Raw genomic sequence first — 20,295 nt, 5'->3', positions numbered from 1 at the left:
ATTTCTCTTCTTCAGAAACGCTTTCCTTGCCATTGCCAGTCTACATTTTATATCCTCTCTACTTCGACTATCATCAGTTATTTTGCTCCCCAAATAGCAAAGTCCTTTACTACTTTAAGTGTCTCATTTCCTAATCTAATTCCCTCAGCATCGCCTGACTTAATTAGGCTACATTCCATTATCCTCGTTTTGCGTTTGTTGATGTTCATCTTATATCCTCCTTTCAAGACACTGTCCATTCCGTTCAACTGCTCTTCCAAGTCCTTTGCTGTCTCTGATAGAATTACAATGTCATCGGCGAACCTCAAAGTTTTTATTTCTTCTCCATGGATTTTAATATCTACTCCGATTTTTTCTTTTGTTTCCTTTACTGCTTGCTCAATATACAGATTGAATAACATCGGGGAGAGGCTGCAACCCTGTCTCACTCCCTTCCCAACCACTGCTTCCCTTTCATGTCCCTCGACTCTTATAACTGCCATCTGGTTTCTGTACAAATTGTAAATAGCCTTTCGCTTCCTGTATTTTACCCCTACCACCTTTAGAATTTGAAAGAGAGTATTCCAGTCAACATTGTCAAAAGCTTTCTCTAAGTCTACAAATGCTAGAAACGTAGGTTTGCCTTTCCTTAATCTTTCTTCTAAGATAAGTCGTAAGCCGGCCATGGTGGCCGAGCGGTTCTAGGCGCTTCAGTCTGGTACCGCGTGACCGCTACGGTCGCAGGTTCGAATCCTGCCTCGGGCATGGATGTGTGTGTGATGTCGTTAGGTTAGTTAGGTTTAAGTAGTTCTAAGTTCTAGGGGACTGATGACCTCAGAAGTTAAGTCCCATAGTGCTCATAGCCATTTGAACCATTTTTTGATAAGTCGCAAGGTCAGTATTGCCTCACGTGTTCCAATATTTCTACGGAATCCAAACTGATCTTCCCCGAGGTCGGCTTCTACCAGTTTTTCCATTCGTCTGTAAAGAATTCGTGTCAGTATTTTGCAGCAACAGAATTATGAGGAGTGAAAAAAACCTTCGTCAGTGTGTTTGAAGGCTAACAGGAAGTAGCCTCTTGAGAGAGGGGGAGGGAGAGAGAGGCAGGAAGTGTCTGGTATCAAATTTCAAAGGGATACAGCTGCCTGGTGGTTTGTTTGTGGATGATCAACGATCAGTAATGGCGGTCCCTGGCCAGTGGCGTGCCTAGTACAGTTCGATTGGCCCAGCGGTCAGCGACACGATCGGGGGTTTTCTTTCGCCGGATATGCTTCGCGCGATCTGTAACAGTGTAATTACGTGTGATGAGTGTTTCATGATGGTATTCCTTGTGTAATCGGAATAAAAAAGCGCCGCATTTGTTTCAATGTTCCGTACTGCCTTGCCACCCACAAACCGTTTGAATAAACAGTGTTCCATACAATGCAGTCCGTTTCCTAACAAATTCTTTATATAAATAAATAAACTGTATTCCATGTACTGCCTTGTATTCCATAAATTATTTGAATAAACAATATTCCATAAGTTGCCTTGCCTACTAGAAGTTGTTTAAACAATATTCGTTGCACTCAATCGGTTTCTGGCAAAAAGCCAGTCTATCAATATTTGCAGACGGTGGCAATATCCACCAATGGAAACTGCCCCACAGAAAAGGTTATCTATTTAATTAATTAGTCATCATATTGATTGAGTGGGAGGGGGCTAATCGAATAATTCAGGCCAGACCTCAAGCAGCTTGTATTCAACTGAGAGGGGAAACGTGATGTATAAGTGAACAATAGGTTAAGGGGAGGGTGTTATGGCATTCGCTGTGTTATTCAGTGGTTTGTTATTTAACTAATTTGTAAATGAAAATGATAATCTTATTTTATTACATTGAGTAATTACTAAATAATTTTTCTCCCGGCTAAAGATTTGGTCAAGTTGCTGAAGAACTCCAAGTTAACGTCGTGTTAAAGTGTTGCCTGTAAGTTGTGTAAGTGTCACTAAATCACATTTCATACAACAGATTCTATGCAACTATTGATTATGATGGAAGCAGTTATCTTCAGCAAAATGATCATTAAAACCACCGAATACCAGCCGCTCACAACACTGACGTATGTTACCTGAAACAATAATATTCGCAACTCGTGCTTAATTACTTTCGGCTCCATACATCAGCTAGAAAACTTTGTTATAAGGATCGTGCTATGAGTATTGTTTTTAAAGAACCAATCTGATTCGAATTATTTTCATTAAAATGAGTTCGGGACCACCGGTGCACATTTATTTTTACACATTTGTATTACGTTCGGAATTTTTGTCTGCAGAGTTGCGTAATTTGAATTTGCCGCTGAGATAATTGTTAAGATGGCGGCAGACAATTGATAGAGACCTTCTATTGTTAGAGCAAGTAAGATAAGTATTTGAAATGCTTATTAAACTTTACTTTCGTATTGTGCACTATTTAGACTTCATCAAGCAAACATTTGATTTTTTTCTAAGGAAAACACAGACAAAAACGCGATACAAATCGCTATCATCAATGGCTGCGCTCCTTGCAGCGGAAAGAAATAATTAACACAGATAATGCTTATTGAGTGAGGAATTAAGGTTACAAATAATTATTCACTCATATTTATAATAATAATGAACTCTATTCTCAAGTAATAATTAACAAATAATTACAATTTCTTAACAGACCTCAGTCTCATATGCGTCCGCAACCTGTAAAAGCCATCCAACAAAAGGTAAAAACAAAAGAAGACAAACGCAGATCATAAAAGGAATTTACAATTATCATTGTCTTTGTATGATACACATCGATATGTCTAACTACATCATAAATATTATATAAATAATTAATATTTATCATCGTTTTCACTGTTTTTTCATATGTCGAATAGATAATGTTTATAACTGTTAGAGGCATAACTTCCTCTCGTCGCACTGTAGCTAAAATTTATTTCGTGGATGTTACAGTGTGGGGGGAATGGTGAGGAGTGGGGATTTCCCAGAGGCGAGGATGACAAATAAAAGTGTCTTAGAACTGGCTTTAAAAAGTGCGCAAGTCAACCACGTAGACAGTGACTTTATTAAGTAATTTTAGACGTAACACTTAGTCTAACGCGGAGATGAAGATACCCGCGCTCACATTTAAGCCAAAAGGCAAGACACAGAATTCACAGCTTGTGTCCCTACACACAAAGGCTGTGCACTTCCTACTGTCTTCATGGAGAGCTATCGGTCTTTCTGGGGTTGAACTTACCGCTCAGTTTTAAATTGTTCAATTCCACGGACAGTTTCTGTTCTTCCTCAGGGATATTTTTACATCTAGTTTGTAACTCAGTAATAGTACCTTGCATCGCCCTCACACTGTTACTAATTTCTGACTGAGTGCCCTGTGTTTCAGTCTGTGTCTCTCTCATGTTTTCCAGCATACCTGCAACTCCCTGCTGTGCCTTGTCAATATCCGATGCCTTTTTATCTGTTTCCTGAGACAGTCCTTTGAGTAACTCCACTTTTAATTCTTTTCCCATTTCCGATAACTCATATGTTAAATCGTTTGACAGGTCAGTGGACAATTTTTTACTTAGGTCATCAAATTTTTGCATTTGTTCATTTGAAAGTTTCTTCTGGTAAACCTTCCGGGATGTAAGGTCGTGGTCCATGAAACTCTTCAGCTCCTAACGTTTCGTCCAGAGCTGCGCTGGACATCTTCAGAGGGGTCTTTCTCCTCCTCCCCCCTCTGAAGATGTCCAGCGCAGCTCTGGACGAAACGTTAGGAGCTGAAAAGTTTCATGGACCACGACCTTACATCCCGGAAGGTTTACCAGAAGATATATCATCCGGTCGTGAAAGCTTTCATACTATCACTTGAAAATTCCTCAAATTTTTGTGTCACATTTTTCGTAAAATCATTAAATGTTCGTGTTCGTTATTTTGAAGACTCATCGACTTCTTGTCACAAATTATTGAATTTTTGTGTAAGTTTTGTGTTTGTTGATTAAATTTTAGTGTTTGTTCATTCCTAACATAATTAAGGCGTTTCGCAACGTTGAAGTATCATTTTGAACACCTACTGACGTATCTGATTACATTCGGGTCCATTTCGCCCGATGCAGAAATTTTAGATCTACTAGAATCTGCGCCACCGCGCCTTTCACTAGTCTCATGTGAAAGAAATGCTTCCCGATGATAATCGTGAACTGGTTTCGTCTGCCGTAAGTAAAGCCATGTCATTAATCACAACATCGCTACCCCAATCATAGCTGAGCTTAAATAATGCTCGCTGTTCTCGTCTGACTCGCCGACATGTTCACGATCACTAACATTTGTCATCGCATTAATTGCAGCAACATTTTGTGCTTGAACTTAATTACTGAATGATCAACAATGATTTTACCTGCTGTATCCATTTCTGTCCTTCTGATTTACTATTTGCAGAATTTTGAAATGAATATCCCCTTCTTAATTACTCTGACAACATATTCTAAATTATTCTGAGACTTGTTGTGAACATTTACTGCAACTCATTGTTGTCACACTTACACTAACTCAAAATAATCTACCAAAATATAATTTTTTAAAACACACTATTTTACTATAATTTAAAATGCTCTAATTTTTAGGATGTGAGAGGAGAGGTACTACTACTATTACTACTACTACTATCATCACATACGAGTGAAGCGCTACCAAGCGAAGCCATGCAAGCTGTAAGTTAGAATTTTCCTACATTCTCGATAGATTTCGCAATATTTTTTTTCTGGTAGTTCCCATACAAATTTTATTCTTCGTCCATGCATGTACTTCTTTCGTAATCCTTCCTCTCTTTCTCTTGGCAGTAGAGAAAACAAAAGATAGTTAAAACAATGGAAAACTTTGAGAAAGAGTTAATATATTTTAATTACTTCAGTTATCTAAACTCGCATCACGGGCATCATTTATACTGGTGTTTAAGAAATGACGCCATAAGGAAGTGCGAATAATGCGAACTGTTTCGAGGTGTGTGGCTTGCGGATACTTTCACCAACAGCAATTCACGCTTCGCCGTTCGCCCCTCCACAGTCTCTCGCTACGATTACCACCGTAAAAACCTAATTTGATTGATGCATTAACGGTCCTCTGAACAGAGTGACTTTTACGTCTTCTTTCTTGAAGAAAAGGATGCACCGTCCATCTCCGTCACAAAGAATGCGACATAATACAATCATAAATAACGTCGCTGCCGTATCCAAAGATTGGAGGCTACCGTGTGCCCAGGAATCATTTTCGGTATAAGCAATTTAGAAATATATTGTACAATATATTGTAGAAACTTTTGCACAAATTCATATATTATTATCGGACATACACGCCGTACGTCCACCCACTATCAGGGGCGGGAAAAGGCCGATAATTGAAGAGTGAAAGATCTGATATCGGCCAAGGAAACAGAAGTATACGAGTACACGTTCACCTTTCTTTTCGTACATATCTCTTTTTGGCGCGGGTATGTTTAAATACACTATGTGATCAAAAGCATCCAAACACCTGGCTGAAAATGACTTTGAAGTTCGTGGCTCCATTCATTGGTAATGCTGGAATTCAATATGGTGTTGGCCCACCCTTAGCCTTGATGAAAGCTTCCACTCTCGCAGGCATACACTCAGTCAGGTGCTGGAAGGTTTCTTGAAGAGTGGCAGCCCATTCTTCACGGAGTGCTACGCTGAGGAGAGGTATCGATGTCGTTCGGTGAGGCCTGCCTCGAAGTCGGCGTTCCAAAACATCCCACAGGTGTTCTATAGGATTCAGGTCAGGACTCTGTGCAGGCCAGTCCATTACAGGGATGTTGTTGTCGTGTAACCACTCCACCACAGGCCGTGCGTTATGAACAGGTGCTCGATCGGGTTGAAAAATGCAGTCGCCATACCCGAACTGCTCTTCAACAGTGGGAAGCAAGAAGGTGCTTAAAACATCACTGTCGGCCTGTGCTGTGATAGTGCCACACAAAACAACAAGGGGTGCAAGCCTCCTCCATGAGAAACACGGCCGCACCATAACACCACCACCTCCGAATCTTACAGTTGGCACTACACACACTAGCTGATATTCACCGGGCATTCGCCATACTCACACCCTGCTATCGGATTGATACAGTGTGTGCAGTGATTCAGTGGTATTGTATGTCCACAACTATCAACTAAAATTTTTCCTGAAACCAGCAACGTGATTTATAGTTGACTGAAGAAAAACATCAGCGTAAAGCAAAATAAATATAAGACGTTTCTGGATGTAGCATAAAAGATGAACTGTAAGTTTAAGAAACTCGCTTCAGACTCGAAGAAGAAAGACTACACTGGATGTGACGCACAACATCCAACAAATACAACAGATATGTAAGAAATGAAACATTTAGCAACTGCTATATCTATAAAAAAAAAGAAAAAAATCGAAACCACTTTATTTTTCATAGCAGAGAACTTTAATATTGGTTGGACTTTTTTAACACTTACCAGAATGAGTTGAAGTCCATGGAATGCCGATATTTCGGTTTTTACATTTCATTTCCAATAAGCACCCGAAATAAAACCTAAAAAGAGAAACACAGAAATACATTTATTCTCTCTGTGTACCACAAGGGACTGTTATGGATTCGTTAAAAAATTCATTTTTTATATTTCTATTGCCGTACGCCTCTCACGACGCGTCCTAAAAAAAAATCCGCAGTCTTTAAATTTCTCCAAAAACTCTGTTCTTAGAAGTTTCGTCCGCCTCGCTTTCTGTCATGTATATTTAACAGAACAGCATTTGAACCCGCGTGTAGTGGCAAAAGGCGAACTTTTGTCGGGCTATAACCACTCTAGAGCAATATCAGGCTTATTTTCATACAGGGGAGAGGTGATTGATAATATCGGAAATAATTAATGGCACTGAAAAAGTTATAATTAAAATTGTCGATAAATAATCTCTCATCAGAATAACGCCTGCAGCAAAGTAGCGCTTCAGGGAAATCAAAGAGGGTTTAATGCAGCTACTTTTGTTTCTAAATTCTGCTACATAAATCACGAGCGGGTATTGCTAGTTGTCTTGTTTTCTGCGCTCTGAGTAAGTCTACTTAGCTGCGACTTGCGATATAGCGTGCATTTCCGTGTGATATGCTACGGAAGGGATCAGGGTACTTTTGTTAAACTGCAGGAAAATTGACCATAGTTAGATTATACGGGAGAGACTTTTGCCTTAAGGGGATACGGAATCACCTATCCCCGCAATGTTAATATATGCCTACTATAGGGAACATTTTCTCACAAACTACTGGAGACAGAGAGGTAAAAATTTTACTGTATGTGCATTCATATGTTACAACAATACTGAAACAACAGTTTATTGTCAAAGTATTTTCTTACAGAGATATTGTACATTTATTTTTAAGTAAATTTTTTCCATCGCTTTTTACTAGACTATCACCCCTAAGTCTTTTGTAAATCAAGTAATTAAAAAATCGTTGTTTCAGTATGTAATAGGGACCTATGTCACTACGTCATAAAAATTTCAGACTTCTAGGTTGACCAGTACCTGAGATAATGTTCCTAGATGAAGTAAAAAGTAAACTTACGGGAAACGGAGAAAGAAAATTAAAACATTCCTGATCCGTAGCTAATACCCCCTTCACAGTCTTCATAATCATCTTCAAGTCTTCTTTTGGCACCCCTCTGCACCTGTCTTGCTTTTTTCACTAATGTCTTGATTATATTATCAGCATGCCTTAGTCTGTGCTGATCTAAAAAGAACATAGCACGTACCGTACGGGAACCAACACACATACCTAACTTTTGAAGGACCTGGCATTTAGTTATATTTCCAAGATTGAAGGTTGCCACAGCATCATACACACCAAAATGTAGTGTATTAATTCCGACAAACACTGTTTTTGGGAGACGATGCCATATCACACTATTCAAGCACTCGTTGGGGTTCTGCGTTTTTCCGTGAAGACATTTCATCAGAAGACTTCTGTCAGCCAGATCTCTGAAAATGGGCTTTATTTCTGCCATGATGGCTGATGGTAGACTGTGGTGGTGAATGTATTTCTCTCCTGTTGTTAGTCCCCTATTGTATTTACACCAGCTGTTTTCACCTTTGGGGCACAAACCATGTTGTGGATGCTCATCCGTGGATGCGGTGTGGAAATATAAAGCCCATATAGCTCTCCTCATTTCTTCAAGATTTCCTGTATTTTGCCTGATTGCAAGGCCATAGCAGTTCTGAATGTGGTCTATTATGGAATCAGTCAATCTTCCTCTGCCATCCAAGGTTTTCCCATCATCTAGTTTTTTCCCTTTCATAACTGATTTTAACCTTCTCAGCCTGGCACCCATTCTCTTCTGCACATGTCCTATACATTCAAGTTTGCTTATATTTACACTGTTCCCATATGGTTTGCTTTCCAAAACTTCTTTGAATGCTTTAGAGTCACCATCTCCCAGATATTTGACATAGCGAACATTATACCACTGTGAAGAGCGATGAAAAATTTTCTTCACCCCAGCAACCTCCATGCCACCACTACTACCATAATAATTAGCAATACAGTCATCACTGTGTTCATTTTTCAGCCTGCCTGTGCACCTACAGTATTTAGACATTATTGCAACATCAATAACCTTGCCAGTATCAACACTAGTTGCTGTTACAACACCATTGTTGGAGGTGTGGCTCCTTTTCTGCCACGTGCCATCAAACGCCACTGTGAGGTCACGACTGCCGTCATTTTCTTCCACTGCTTCTTCCACAGCAACCTGCATTGACTTCTGTGCTACATCTTCAACTGCAGATCCTAGTACATAATTGTAAGCTTCAAACTTTGAAGGTGCACTTGGAAGATTTAGAACACCACATAGCATATCACCAGCTGCTTTGCCCTTACCAATTGCTCGCAATCCATAAACTAACCTAATATTTACACTATAAAGTTCAGTTTTCTTGTATCCATTATTTACAGTTACTGAAACCGAACTTGGAAACTTACAGCTGTATTTACAAACACTGCATATTAAATTAAACTGGGCAGCCAGGCCAACATGGGATTCTACTTTCAGAGAAACGTTTCCATGACATTTTTTGCAGCACAAACTGTTTTCAAGAGCTTCACACAATATATTCGTATCAATGAGTTCAAAAACTTCATTCCCTCTATCAAGTAAATTATATTTCTCTTCCAAATCTCTTAGTTTTTTATGAGAAGCACTGTTTTCATTTGGTGTAAGTTCGTTCGGCAAATCAGTAATAAGTGGATTCACATTTTCCAACAGTGATGATGATGAACTGCTTTGCTTTGCTAATGAATCATTATTTCTTTTCTTTTGCCAGTTCACACGCTTTTTAAATACTTTTGCTTTAGCTCTAGGCATTTTCACTGCGAAAAATGAAGCACTAAATACGAAATAACTCAACAACAACTACTTTCTTATATCACACTGTTTACAAAACAGTCCCGCCACAAAGTCAAAGAGTAACTTGAGGAAACCAGAGAAAAACATTTTCGGGCAACTAGTGTATAAATAGTCGCTGGAAACCGGGATATTTGAATTCATGTCACTTTAAAGGTACTGCCAAAAAGTTCATGGTCAGCCACGAGAGACGTGTATAACTAAAGCGCAATACCCGATCTCACAAATATATAAAAATAAAATAGTTATAATTGTAGTAGAGCTATGTATGATACGTCATTTTAAAGAGGAAACATGGCAGAATATAATACGCCAATAAAAAAAATTCGATTTTTTAACCCAAAATCCGATTCCGTATCCCCTTAAGGTCACGGACTAAGAATATCTGACGAATTGTGTGCGCGAGGAAATGTAGCGCTCAGCATTAAATTCTATTACATGCCGATTCATCGATAATGGGATTTGTGGACTATACGGAGGGACGTTTTTCTAAGAACGGAACTGGACACTTAGCTTTGTGAAAATAAAAACGTACGAAGTCTGAATGGCTGTATCGAAGTATAGTAATGGATCATAGTCTTTGCTATAATATCTTTGAGTGTCGAACTATAAAAATCACGGACATTTTAGTTGCCGTAATTGTAGGATCAACCCTCCTTTTCCCTACATGTTGTTGTTGTTGTGGTCTTCAGTCCTGAGACTGGTTTGATGCAGCTCTCCATGCTACTCTATCCTGTGCAAGCTTCTTCATCTCCCAGTACCTACTGCAGCCTACATCCTTCTGAATCTGCTTAGTGTATTCATCTCTTGGTCTCCCTCTACGATTTTTACCCTCCACGCTGCCGTCCAGTACTAAATTGGTGATCCCTTAATGCCTCAGAACATGTCCTACCAACCGATCCCTTCTTCTAGTCAAGTTGTGCCACAAACTCCTCTTCTCCCCACTTCCATTCAATACCTCCTCATTAGTTATGTGATCTACCCAACTAATCTTGAGCATTCTTCTGTAGCACCACATTTCGAAAGCTTCTATTCTCTTTTTGTCCAAACTAGTTATCGTCCATGTTTCACTTCCATACATGGGTACGCTCCACACAAATACTTTCAGAGACGACTTCCTGACACTTAAATCTATACTCGATGTTAACAAATTTCTCTTCTTCAGAAACGCTTTCATTGCCATTGCCAGTCTACATTTTATATCCTCTCTACTTCGACCATCATCAGTTATTTTGCTCCCCAAATAGCAAAACTCCTTTACTACTTTAAGTGTCTCATTTCCTAATCTAATTCCATCAGCATCACCCGACTTAATTCGACTACATTCCATTATCCTCGTTTTGTTTTTGTTGATGTTCATTTTATACCCTCCTTTCAAGACACGTCCATTGCGTTCAACTGCTCTTCCAAGTCCTATGCTGTCTCTGACAGAATTACAATGTCATTGGCGAATCTCAAAGTTTTTATTTCTTCTCCATGGATTTTAATACCTACTCCGAACTTTTCATTTGTTCCTTTACTGCTTGCTCAATATACAGATTGAATAACATTAGAGAGAGGCTACAATCCTATCTCACTCCCTTCCCAACCACTGCTTCCCTTTCTTGGCCCCCAACTCTTATAATTTCCATCTGGTTTCTGTACAAATCGTAAATAGCCTTTCACTCCCTGTATTTTACCCCTGCCACCTTTAGAATTTGAAAGAGAGTATTGCAGTCAACATTGTCAAAAGCTTTGTCTAAGTCTATAAATGCTAGAAACGTAGGTTTGCCTTTCCTTAATCTTTCTTTTAAGGGAAGTCGTAAGGTCAATATTGCCTCACGTGCTCCAACATTTCTACGGAATCCAAACTGATCTTCCCCGAGGTCGGCTTCTACCAGTTTTTTCCATTCGTCTGTAAATAATTCGTGTTAGTATTTTGCAGCTGTGACTTACTAAACTGATAGTTCGGTAATTTTCACATCAGTCAACACCTGCTTTCTTTGGGATTGGAATTATTATATTCTTCTTGAAGTCTGAGGGAATTTCGCCTGTCTCATACATCTTGCTCACCAGATGGTAGAGTTTTGTCAGGACTGGCTCTCCTAAGGCTGTCAGTAGTTCTAATGGAATGTTGTCTGTTCCCGGGGCCTTGTTTCGACGTAGGTCTTTCAGTGCTCTGTCAAACTCTTCACGAAGTATCATATCTCCCATTTCATCTTCATCTACCTCCTCTTCCATTTCCGTAATATTGTCCTCAAGAACATCGCCCCTGTATAGACCCTCTATATACTCCTTCCACCTTTCTGCTTTCCCTTCTTTGCTTAGAACTGGGTTTCCATCTGAGCTCTTGATATTCATGCAAGTGGTTCTCTTTTCTCCAAAGGTCTCTTTAATTTTCCTGTATGCAGTATCTGTCTCACCCCTCGTGAGATGAGCCTCTACATCCTTACATTTGTCCTCTAACTATCCCTCCTTAGCCATTTTGCACTTCCTGTCGATTTTTGAGACGTTTGTATTCCCTACATACAAAACGCAATCATTCATGATCATTTAATTATTATCAAATGTTGTTAATAAAAAGCTAAAGTGATTTCCACAATAGCATATGTGTTAGTAACTATCTCGTCTTTGGTAACGCAGCAACAGATGACGGGTGATCGACTGAGCAAAAAGTTAACATTAATTATTATTATTAAAACCCTAAATTAAGTCGCCGCTACGGTGAAGGTGTTTGTGGCTGCTCCATCTGAGCTATAGATACAACGAAAAGTCGGGAATATACAGTAGATAACCACATCACTTTGGCACGACAGCCCTACACACGACACAATTTGTTGGGTGAAGTGGGGAAGGGGCGGGAGGGGGGTGGGGCTGTCGTGTGGTCCTACACTCCCCTCCCCTCCCCCCGGTATCCCGACAAGGGCTGTTCGTCCGTCGGTGTCGATCAAAACGTCATTGGCAAAAGATTCCGGAATAGTCCCCCATTCGGATCTCCGGGAGGGAGCTGCCACAAGGGGGAGGTTAGCACGAGAAAAAGACTGAATAATCAAAGGAAGGAAAACGTTCTACGAGTCGGAGCGTGGATTGTCAGAAGCTTGAACGTGGTAGGGAAAACAGAAAATCTGAAAAGGGAAACGCAAAGACTCAATCCAGATATAGTAGGGATCAGTGAAGTAAAGTGGAAAGAAGACAAGGATTTCTTGTCAGATGAGTCTAGGGTAATATCAACAGCAGCAGAAAATGGTGTAACAGGAGTAGGATTCTTTATGAATAGGAAGGTAGGGCAGGGACTGTGTTACTGTGAAAAGTTCAGCGACAGCAAACCAACACCGACAACGATAATTCAGGTATACATGCCGACGTCGCAAGCTGAAGATGAAGAGATAGAGAAAGTGTATGAGATACTGCCTACAGGAAAATTAACGAGCCCTTTGGAGAAAAGAGAACCACTCACATGAATTGTCAAAATCTCACATGGAAACACAGTTCTAAGCAAAGAAGGGAAAGCAGATAGGTGGAAGGAGTATATAGAGGGTCTATACAAAGACGATGTACTTGAGGACAATATAATGGAAATGGAAGAGGATGTAGATCAAGATGAAATGGGAGATACGATACTGCGTGAAGAGTTTGACAGAGCACTGAAAGATCTGAGTCGAAACAAGGCCCCAGGAGTAGACAACATTCCATTAGAACTACTGACGCCCTTGGGAGAGCCAGTCCTGAGAAAACTCTACAATCTGGTGAGCAAGACGTATGAGAAAGGCGACATGCCCTCAGACTTCAAGAAAGATATAATAATTCCAATCCCAAAGAAAGCAGGAGTTGACAGATGTGCAAATCCAAACTATCAATTTAATAAGTCACAGCTGCAAAATACTAACGCGAATTCTTTACAGAGGAATGGAAAAACTGGTAGAAGCCGACCTCGGGGAAGATCAGTTTGGATTCCGTAGAAATATTGGAACACGTGAGGCAATACTGACCCTACGACTTATCTTAGAAGCTAGATTAAGGAACGGCAAACCTACGTTTCTAGCATTTGTAGACTTAGAGAAAGCTTTTGGCAATGTGGACTGGAATACTCTCTTTCAAATTCTAAAGGTGGTAGGGGTAAAATACAGGGAACGAAAGGCTGTTTACAATTTGTACAGAAACCAGATGGAAATTATAAGAGTCGAGGGACATGAAAGGGAAGCAGTGGTTGGGAAGGGAGTGAGACAGGGTTGTAGCCTCTCCCCGATGTTATTCAATCTGTATATTGAGCAAGCACTATAAGAAACAAAAGAAAAATTCGGAGTAGGTATTAAAATCCATGGAGAAGAAATAAAAACTTTGAGGTTCGCCGATGACATTGTAATTCTGTCAGAGACAGCAAAGGACTTGGAAGAACAGTTGAACGGAATGGATAGTGTCTTGAAAGGAGGATATAAGATGAACATCAACAAAAGCAAAACGAGGATAATAGGATGTAAGTGGGGTGATGCTGAGGGAATTAGATTAGGAAATGAGACACTAAAAGAAGTAAAGGAGTTTTGCTATTTGGGGAGCAAAATAACTGATGATGGTCGAAGTAGAGAGGATATAAAATGTAGACTGGCAATGGCAAGGAAAGCGTTTCTGAAGAAGAGAAATTTGTTAACATCGAGTATTGATTTCAGTGTCAGGAAGTCGTTTCTGGAAGTATTTGTATGGAATTTGAATGGAAGCGAAACATGGACGGTAACTAGTTTGGACAAGAAGAGAATAGAAGCTTTCGAAATGTGGTGCTACAGAATAATGCTGAAGATTAGATGGGTAGATCGTATTACTAATGAGGAGGTATTGAATAGGATTGGGGAGAAGAGAAGTTTGTGGCACAACTTGACTAGAAGAAGGGATGGATTGGTAGGACATGTTCTGAGACATCAAGGGATCACCAATTTAGTATTAGAGGGCAGCGTGGAGGGTAAAAATCGTAGAGAGAGACCAAGAGATGAATACACTAAACAGATTCAGAAGGATGTAGGTTGCAATAGGTACTGGGAGATGAAGAAGCTTGCACAGGGTAGAGTAGCATGGAGAGCTGCATCAAACCAGTCACAGGACTGAAGACTACAATAACAATAATGAAGCTGATGAGGCGCTTTACAACACGAGGTACCCTGGATACAAAAATAAATTAAGAAGATGGAGACCTGACCTAACCTAACTCTCTCCTGTAACAAGAAATCGGAGTGTTACAGTGAGCCCGTCTTCTACAGATATAGCAGATCTTAAGTGAGTATTGTGCTTTGTGATGTGAGGATACACTTCACTGAGCACATACAGAGATGCATGCTCACCCATTCTTAAGTAATTGATGTACGACTTGACGCCCTCCACTATAAGCTCACGTAACAGGTTTTGTTGAATGCTTTTATCGTGTCGTCGTAAAACGCAAGGCTTCACGCAGATACTTTTCCTTTTCCTTTCTCCGCTTCTCTTCAGCATGTGCACACAGTGCAATTGTGGTACATGCAACTGCTGCGGTTAGTAGGTTGTTGTTGTTGTTAGCCATCTTGAACGCTAGCGAAAAATGTGATGACAGTGTAATACCGCTTTTTAGCGCCACGTGAAAGATCTCTGTCAAATATATTCGACGAATATTTGATTAAATCTTTAACAAAGAAATTTGATAGTTTAATACCGGCCTAAGGCCCTCTAGTGCGCGGTACTTTGCAAGAGGCTTGCACAGAGTAGAGTGACAAGGAGAGCTGCATCAAACCAACACCGACTCAAAGGAAGGCCTCGGCGCTTGCTGGTGACGTCACGTCAGCTAGGCACGGCGAACGCCAGGTCTGTTGCAGGCAGAAACGCCCGGCGTGCTTATCACTATAAGTCTCTTATTTTTGGACAAAATGTTTGGTATTGTTTTGGATTCTGCAGTTTTATTTAGATGAAAGATTTTCTTACTATCGTAAAGCTACAAATGAAGATCATAGTTCTGAGTTACCGAATCCTGTCTAAACAAACGTAGATCAATATGAGAAGATGCTTTGCCCAATTGCGAGCTTCGGAACTTTTACATTCAAGTAACTATATTTACTTGATCCATTTTGCTGTCGAAACTTACCCCAATCCCGTTACAATTAACTCGTTTCTTTTATTTATTTATTTATTTTCGTTTGACATCGTCACTGGAAATGTGAATTAATTTACATGTGTAAATGTCCAACTGTTGCCAGTCATTAGATTACAGTCATTTTCAACGAAAGGAATTCTAAACAGGAAACAAAATAGCTTCATACATTGAAAATACTGCTGAGCTTAAACTTTTTTAAACATGCGCAGTACAAAAGATAAATATTCCCCTCTTGCAACTGAAAGGAGAAACTTTATAAGATAAAAGAAAAAAAAATTGATAAAACAAGTATCTCTCTTTTGCCTCTTCTTCTGTCCCCCACCCCCTCCCACAACGTGTACAATCGCAAGATATTTCATTAACATTCAGTGCTCCTCACCCCATAGTCAACCAAGATAGCTAAATAAGAGACCAATATGTTCACAGTTTCTTGTAAAAGCAACCCAGTACAAATGTAACTTCCTCAGGTTTACAAGTGAGGTAAAGAAGCACGAATTCTGTTGCTGCTGGACCATGAAGTTGTTTTTGTTTGTCAATCCTTAAAACAGGTGGACATTTAAATTCAGGAGGACACTATTTGTTAAGAAGTGTAATGAATTGCACAATTAATTGATTGCGGAAATCTCTCACAAGGGAACCTCCCCATCGCACCCCCCTCAGAATTAGTTATAAGTTGGCACAGTGGATAGGCCTTGAAAAACTGCACGCAGATCAATCGAGAAAACTGGAAGGTGTGGAACTATGAAAAAAATAAGCAAAATATACAAACTGAGTAGTCCATGCGCATGATAGGCAACATCAAGGATAGTTCGAGCTCAGGAGCGCCGTGGTCCCGTGGTTAGCGTGAGCAGCTGCGGAACGAGAGGTCCTTGGTTCAAGTCTTCCCTCGCGTGAAAAGTTTAATTTTTTGTTTGCAGACAATTCTTATCTGTCCGTCCGTTCGTCCGTCCGATGCGAGGTAACTGCGCCGTAGCATGGGGACGCTACACCTAAAGAAACATCGAAACATCCACAAGAAAACCAAAATCGGGCAAGGTAGAAGAATCTTTTTACCCATTCGCTTAGTGTACAAGTTAGGTGGGTCGACAACATATTCCTGTCATGTGATGCCCATGCCGTCACCAGTGTAGTATACAATGTATTAGACGTGTTTTCCTGTGGAGGAATCGGTTGACCTATGACCTTGCGATCAAATGTTTTCGGTTCCCATTGGAGAGGCAAGTCCTTTCGTCTAGTAATCGCGCGGTTTTGCGGTGAGGTCGCAAAACACAGACACTAAACTTATTACAGTAAACAGAGACGTCAATGAACGAACGGACAGATCATAACTTTGAGAAAATAAAGAAAGTAAATCTTTCACTCGAGGGAAGACTTGAACCAAGGACCTCTCGTTCCGCAGCTGCTCACGCTAACCACGGGACCACGGCGCTCCCGAGCTCAGGCTATCCGATGTTGCCTATCTTGCGCATGGACTCCTCTGTATATTTTGCTTATATTTTTCATAGTTCCACACAACTTCTTCCAGTTTTCTCGACTGATCTATGTTCAGCTTCTCAAGGCCTATCCACTGTGCCAGCTTATAACTAAATCTGAGGCGGGTGCGATGGGGAGGTTCCCTTGTAAGAAGTGTAATGAATTGCACAATTAATTGATCGCGGAAATCTCTCAGAACAATGTGTGTTGGTCAACTACCGCCAATAGTTTCACATTTTCCTGTGTCAGAGAGGGAGACACCATGATGAGTATGCCTGCAACAGACCTGGCGTTCGCCGTGCCTAGCTGACGTGACGTCACCAACAAGCGCCGAGGCCTTCCTTTGAGTCGGTGTCGATCAAACAGTACTTCGCACTGAAGACCACAACAACTCGTGTGGCACCTGAGCTGGGGCAGCCCCTGCAGCCTGCCGGTCTCTGGAGGCGTGTCGCGTATTTTTAGTGCATCAGCTGGCGAGGCGCGCCAGTCAGCTGTGGAGAGCAGTGGAGGGGGCGCCGACCGAGCACGCGACCTTGCACGAGGCGCGTATCTCGCGGACCAGTCCGCCGCGAACGCCGGCCGCAGCTGGTCGCAGTGCAGTGATCTGTTCGTGTGCTGTGCTGTGTGTGTGTGACATGTGGAGCGTCGTGGGCCGCTGCGTGTGGGCGTCGGCCCGCCGCCAAGGAAGTCGCTGCCTCGCGTCTTCCTCAGCCGCCGCCCCCTCCAGGGTGATCCAGTCCCCGCTGGGCGAGGTGCAGGTGCCGGAACTCAGCGTCACGCAATACCTCTGGCAGGACTACCACAGGTGGCCCGACAAGAAAGCCATCGTAAGTACCTCGCCCGGTGCAAAACAAACTGAATGCGCCTTTCTGCCTTCGCCTTGTATCCTGACAAGGGAACCTCCCCATCGCAACCCCCTCAGATTTAGTTATAAGTTGGCACAGATCAATCGAGAAAACAGGAAGAAGTTGTGTGGAACTACGAAAAAAAATAAGCAAAATGTACAAACTGAGTAGTCCATGTGTAAGATAGGCAACATCAAGGATAATGTGTGCTGACGAGCGCCGTGGTCCCGTGGTTAGCGTGAGCAGCTGCGGAACGAGAGGTCCTTGGTTCAAGTCTTCCCTCGAGTGAAAAGTTTTCTTTATTTTTGCAAAGTTATGATCTGTCTGTTCGTTCATTGACGTCTCTGTTCACTGTAATAAGTTTAGTGTCTGTGTTTTGCCACCGCACCGCAAAACCGTGAGATTAGTAGACGAAAGGAGGGTCGACAGAAGCGTCCGACCCTACGCGTCGGTAAGGGTGTTGTCGTGTGTGACGTCATGACGGCGCGGAGTTTGGTTTGTGTGTGTGGCGTGTTTGTAGATGTCGTCATGTTGCGGTTTGTTGTGCTCTCTGGTGGTATGTTCAGGGTTTTCGTTTGTGTGGAGTAATGGGCTCAGTTTGCTTTTGCTCATTATCCAGAATTGTTAGAGTGTCGGCTGTGTTTGTAGTGGAATTCGTTCGAGTTAACGATTTTATGTGAAGGTTAATTTAGTGTTGTTCGCTGTACACCGTGTGGTAATTTTAGTAAAATTAATCGGTTGTTGTTTTTGTTCAGGAATGGATATGACGGATAATATTAACAGTGCGCAGGTCAAGGCAAGTGTTCGATCCCAACTGGTATAGGGAGATGTTTTTGAGCTATATAGGCCAAGGGAAGTGTTAGGTCCTAATTTATGGGATCGGGAGCTGCTGTTGAGCTATATAGGTCAAGGGAAGTGTCCGATACCAGATGATATTGTGTTTAGTGGTATTTTGAGAGTTTTGTGATGTCGGTTTTTTTCGTCGTTTTGTGTTGATTTGTATGTGGGTGGGTGTCTAAGTTTGTTTATATTTAGTTTGCCCCCACCCAAAAACACCCCATTTCTCGCGCTTGTCCCGTTAGTGTCATTAGGCTTTTTGTAGAAAGTGTGTGTGTTTGTTTTTCGATGTATTTTCGTCTTCATAATGTGTACGTACCGAGTTTATATGCGCCATATTGGAATCATGGTTTATGGTCGTTTCCGCCATATTTGTGACGTCATGGATCAAAACAGACGGGCGGGATCGGACGCTTCGGTATTTCCCGAAAGGACGTGCCTCTCCAATGGGAACCGAAAACATTTCATCGCAAGGTCATAGGTCGACCGATTCCTCCACAGGAAAACACGTCTGATATATTCTATACGACACTGGTGACAGCATATGCGTCACATGACAGGAATATGTTGTCGACCCACCTAACTTGTACACTTGGCGAATGGGTAAAAAGACTCTTCTACCATTCCCGATTTAGGTTTTCTTGTGGAAGTGTTAATCACTCCCAAAAAAGTGATGAAAACATAAGAGTTTGTCACATAAACTGCAACAAATGAATGCAACAGTTTGACAGTCGCACGGGTTTCCCTGTGCTCTGTCAAAACATATGTTTTTAACGTTTTCAAATTTTTCCGTGTGTAGACCGTCAAATCCTGCATTTGTCCAAGCAAATCTGAACATGTACTGGAATTTTGGAGAGCGAAGTTGATTATAAAAAAAATTTAACTCTTCACTCGAGGGAAGACTTGAATCAAGGACCTCTCGTTTCGCAGTTGTTCACGCTAACCACGGGACCACGGCGCTCCTGAGTTCATATTTTCCTTGATGTTGTCTATCTTGCGCAAGGGGTATTCAGTTTGTATATTTTGCTTCTTTTTTTCATAATTCCACGCAACTTCTTCCTGTTTTCTCGATTGATCTGTGTTCAGTTTTTCAAGGCCTATCCACTGCGCCAACTTATAACTAAATCTGAGGGGGGTGCGATGGGGAGGTTCCCTTGCGAGATACACCTATATTACTAAATTGGTAACTCGTATGCGGGTTGCCTATCTAACGGCATCCAGGGCCAACAAAAGAATTTTATATCCGGTATCCCGGGCAATTATTGAATGAACTTAAAATTTTTATATGCTATCACAATCTGCTTATTTAGAGCTATAACCTTAACACAATAAGGTAGAGTTAAGGTTAGAACCTGTGCATATGTCTTGAAAGCAGCCGTAACTCACGGCGCGAAGTACCCACACTATATTCGTCCAGTATTTGAGATTGAGAGCACTCACAAACGGACCGTACGAACTTCCCCTCACAGATTTGATACGTATTGACAAGCTGTGTAGGGCACGACTAGGGCTGCAACATATGTAAATAGCGAGAGGCAACTCTCAAACGTTTTCGAGAAAATCGAATTTGAACATTTTGCGCGTGCCTACATACAGTCGGACACTAAACACTAAGCCGGCCGGTGTGGCCGAGCGGTTCTAGGCGCTTCAACCGCAGGTTCGA

The 20,295-nt window shown here is 41.3% G+C and overlaps 1 protein-coding gene across 2 annotated transcripts in view; it reads left to right on the top strand.

Moving 5' to 3' along the window:
- Positions 1-17,524: 17,524 nt before the first annotated feature.
- The window catches only part of LOC124550610 (probable 4-coumarate--CoA ligase 1), a 565,543-nt gene continuing 562,772 nt past the window's right edge, over positions 17,525-20,295 (top strand). For both annotated transcript variants that reach the window (XR_006967727.1, XM_047125329.1), the window contains exon 1: positions 17,525-17,777. Coding sequence is in view for 1 of the 2 variants with exons in the window: in XM_047125329.1 (XP_046981285.1) it covers positions 17,586-17,777 (192 nt within the window). In the remaining variant the exon portion in view is untranslated. The remainder of the gene's footprint in view (positions 17,778-20,295) is intronic.

Source organism: Schistocerca americana, chromosome 9 (assembly GCF_021461395.2).
Source record: "Schistocerca americana isolate TAMUIC-IGC-003095 chromosome 9, iqSchAmer2.1, whole genome shotgun sequence".
Classification (NCBI taxonomy): domain Eukaryota; kingdom Metazoa; phylum Arthropoda; class Insecta; order Orthoptera; family Acrididae; genus Schistocerca; species Schistocerca americana.
This window is presented reverse-complemented; position numbering and strand designations above follow the sequence as displayed.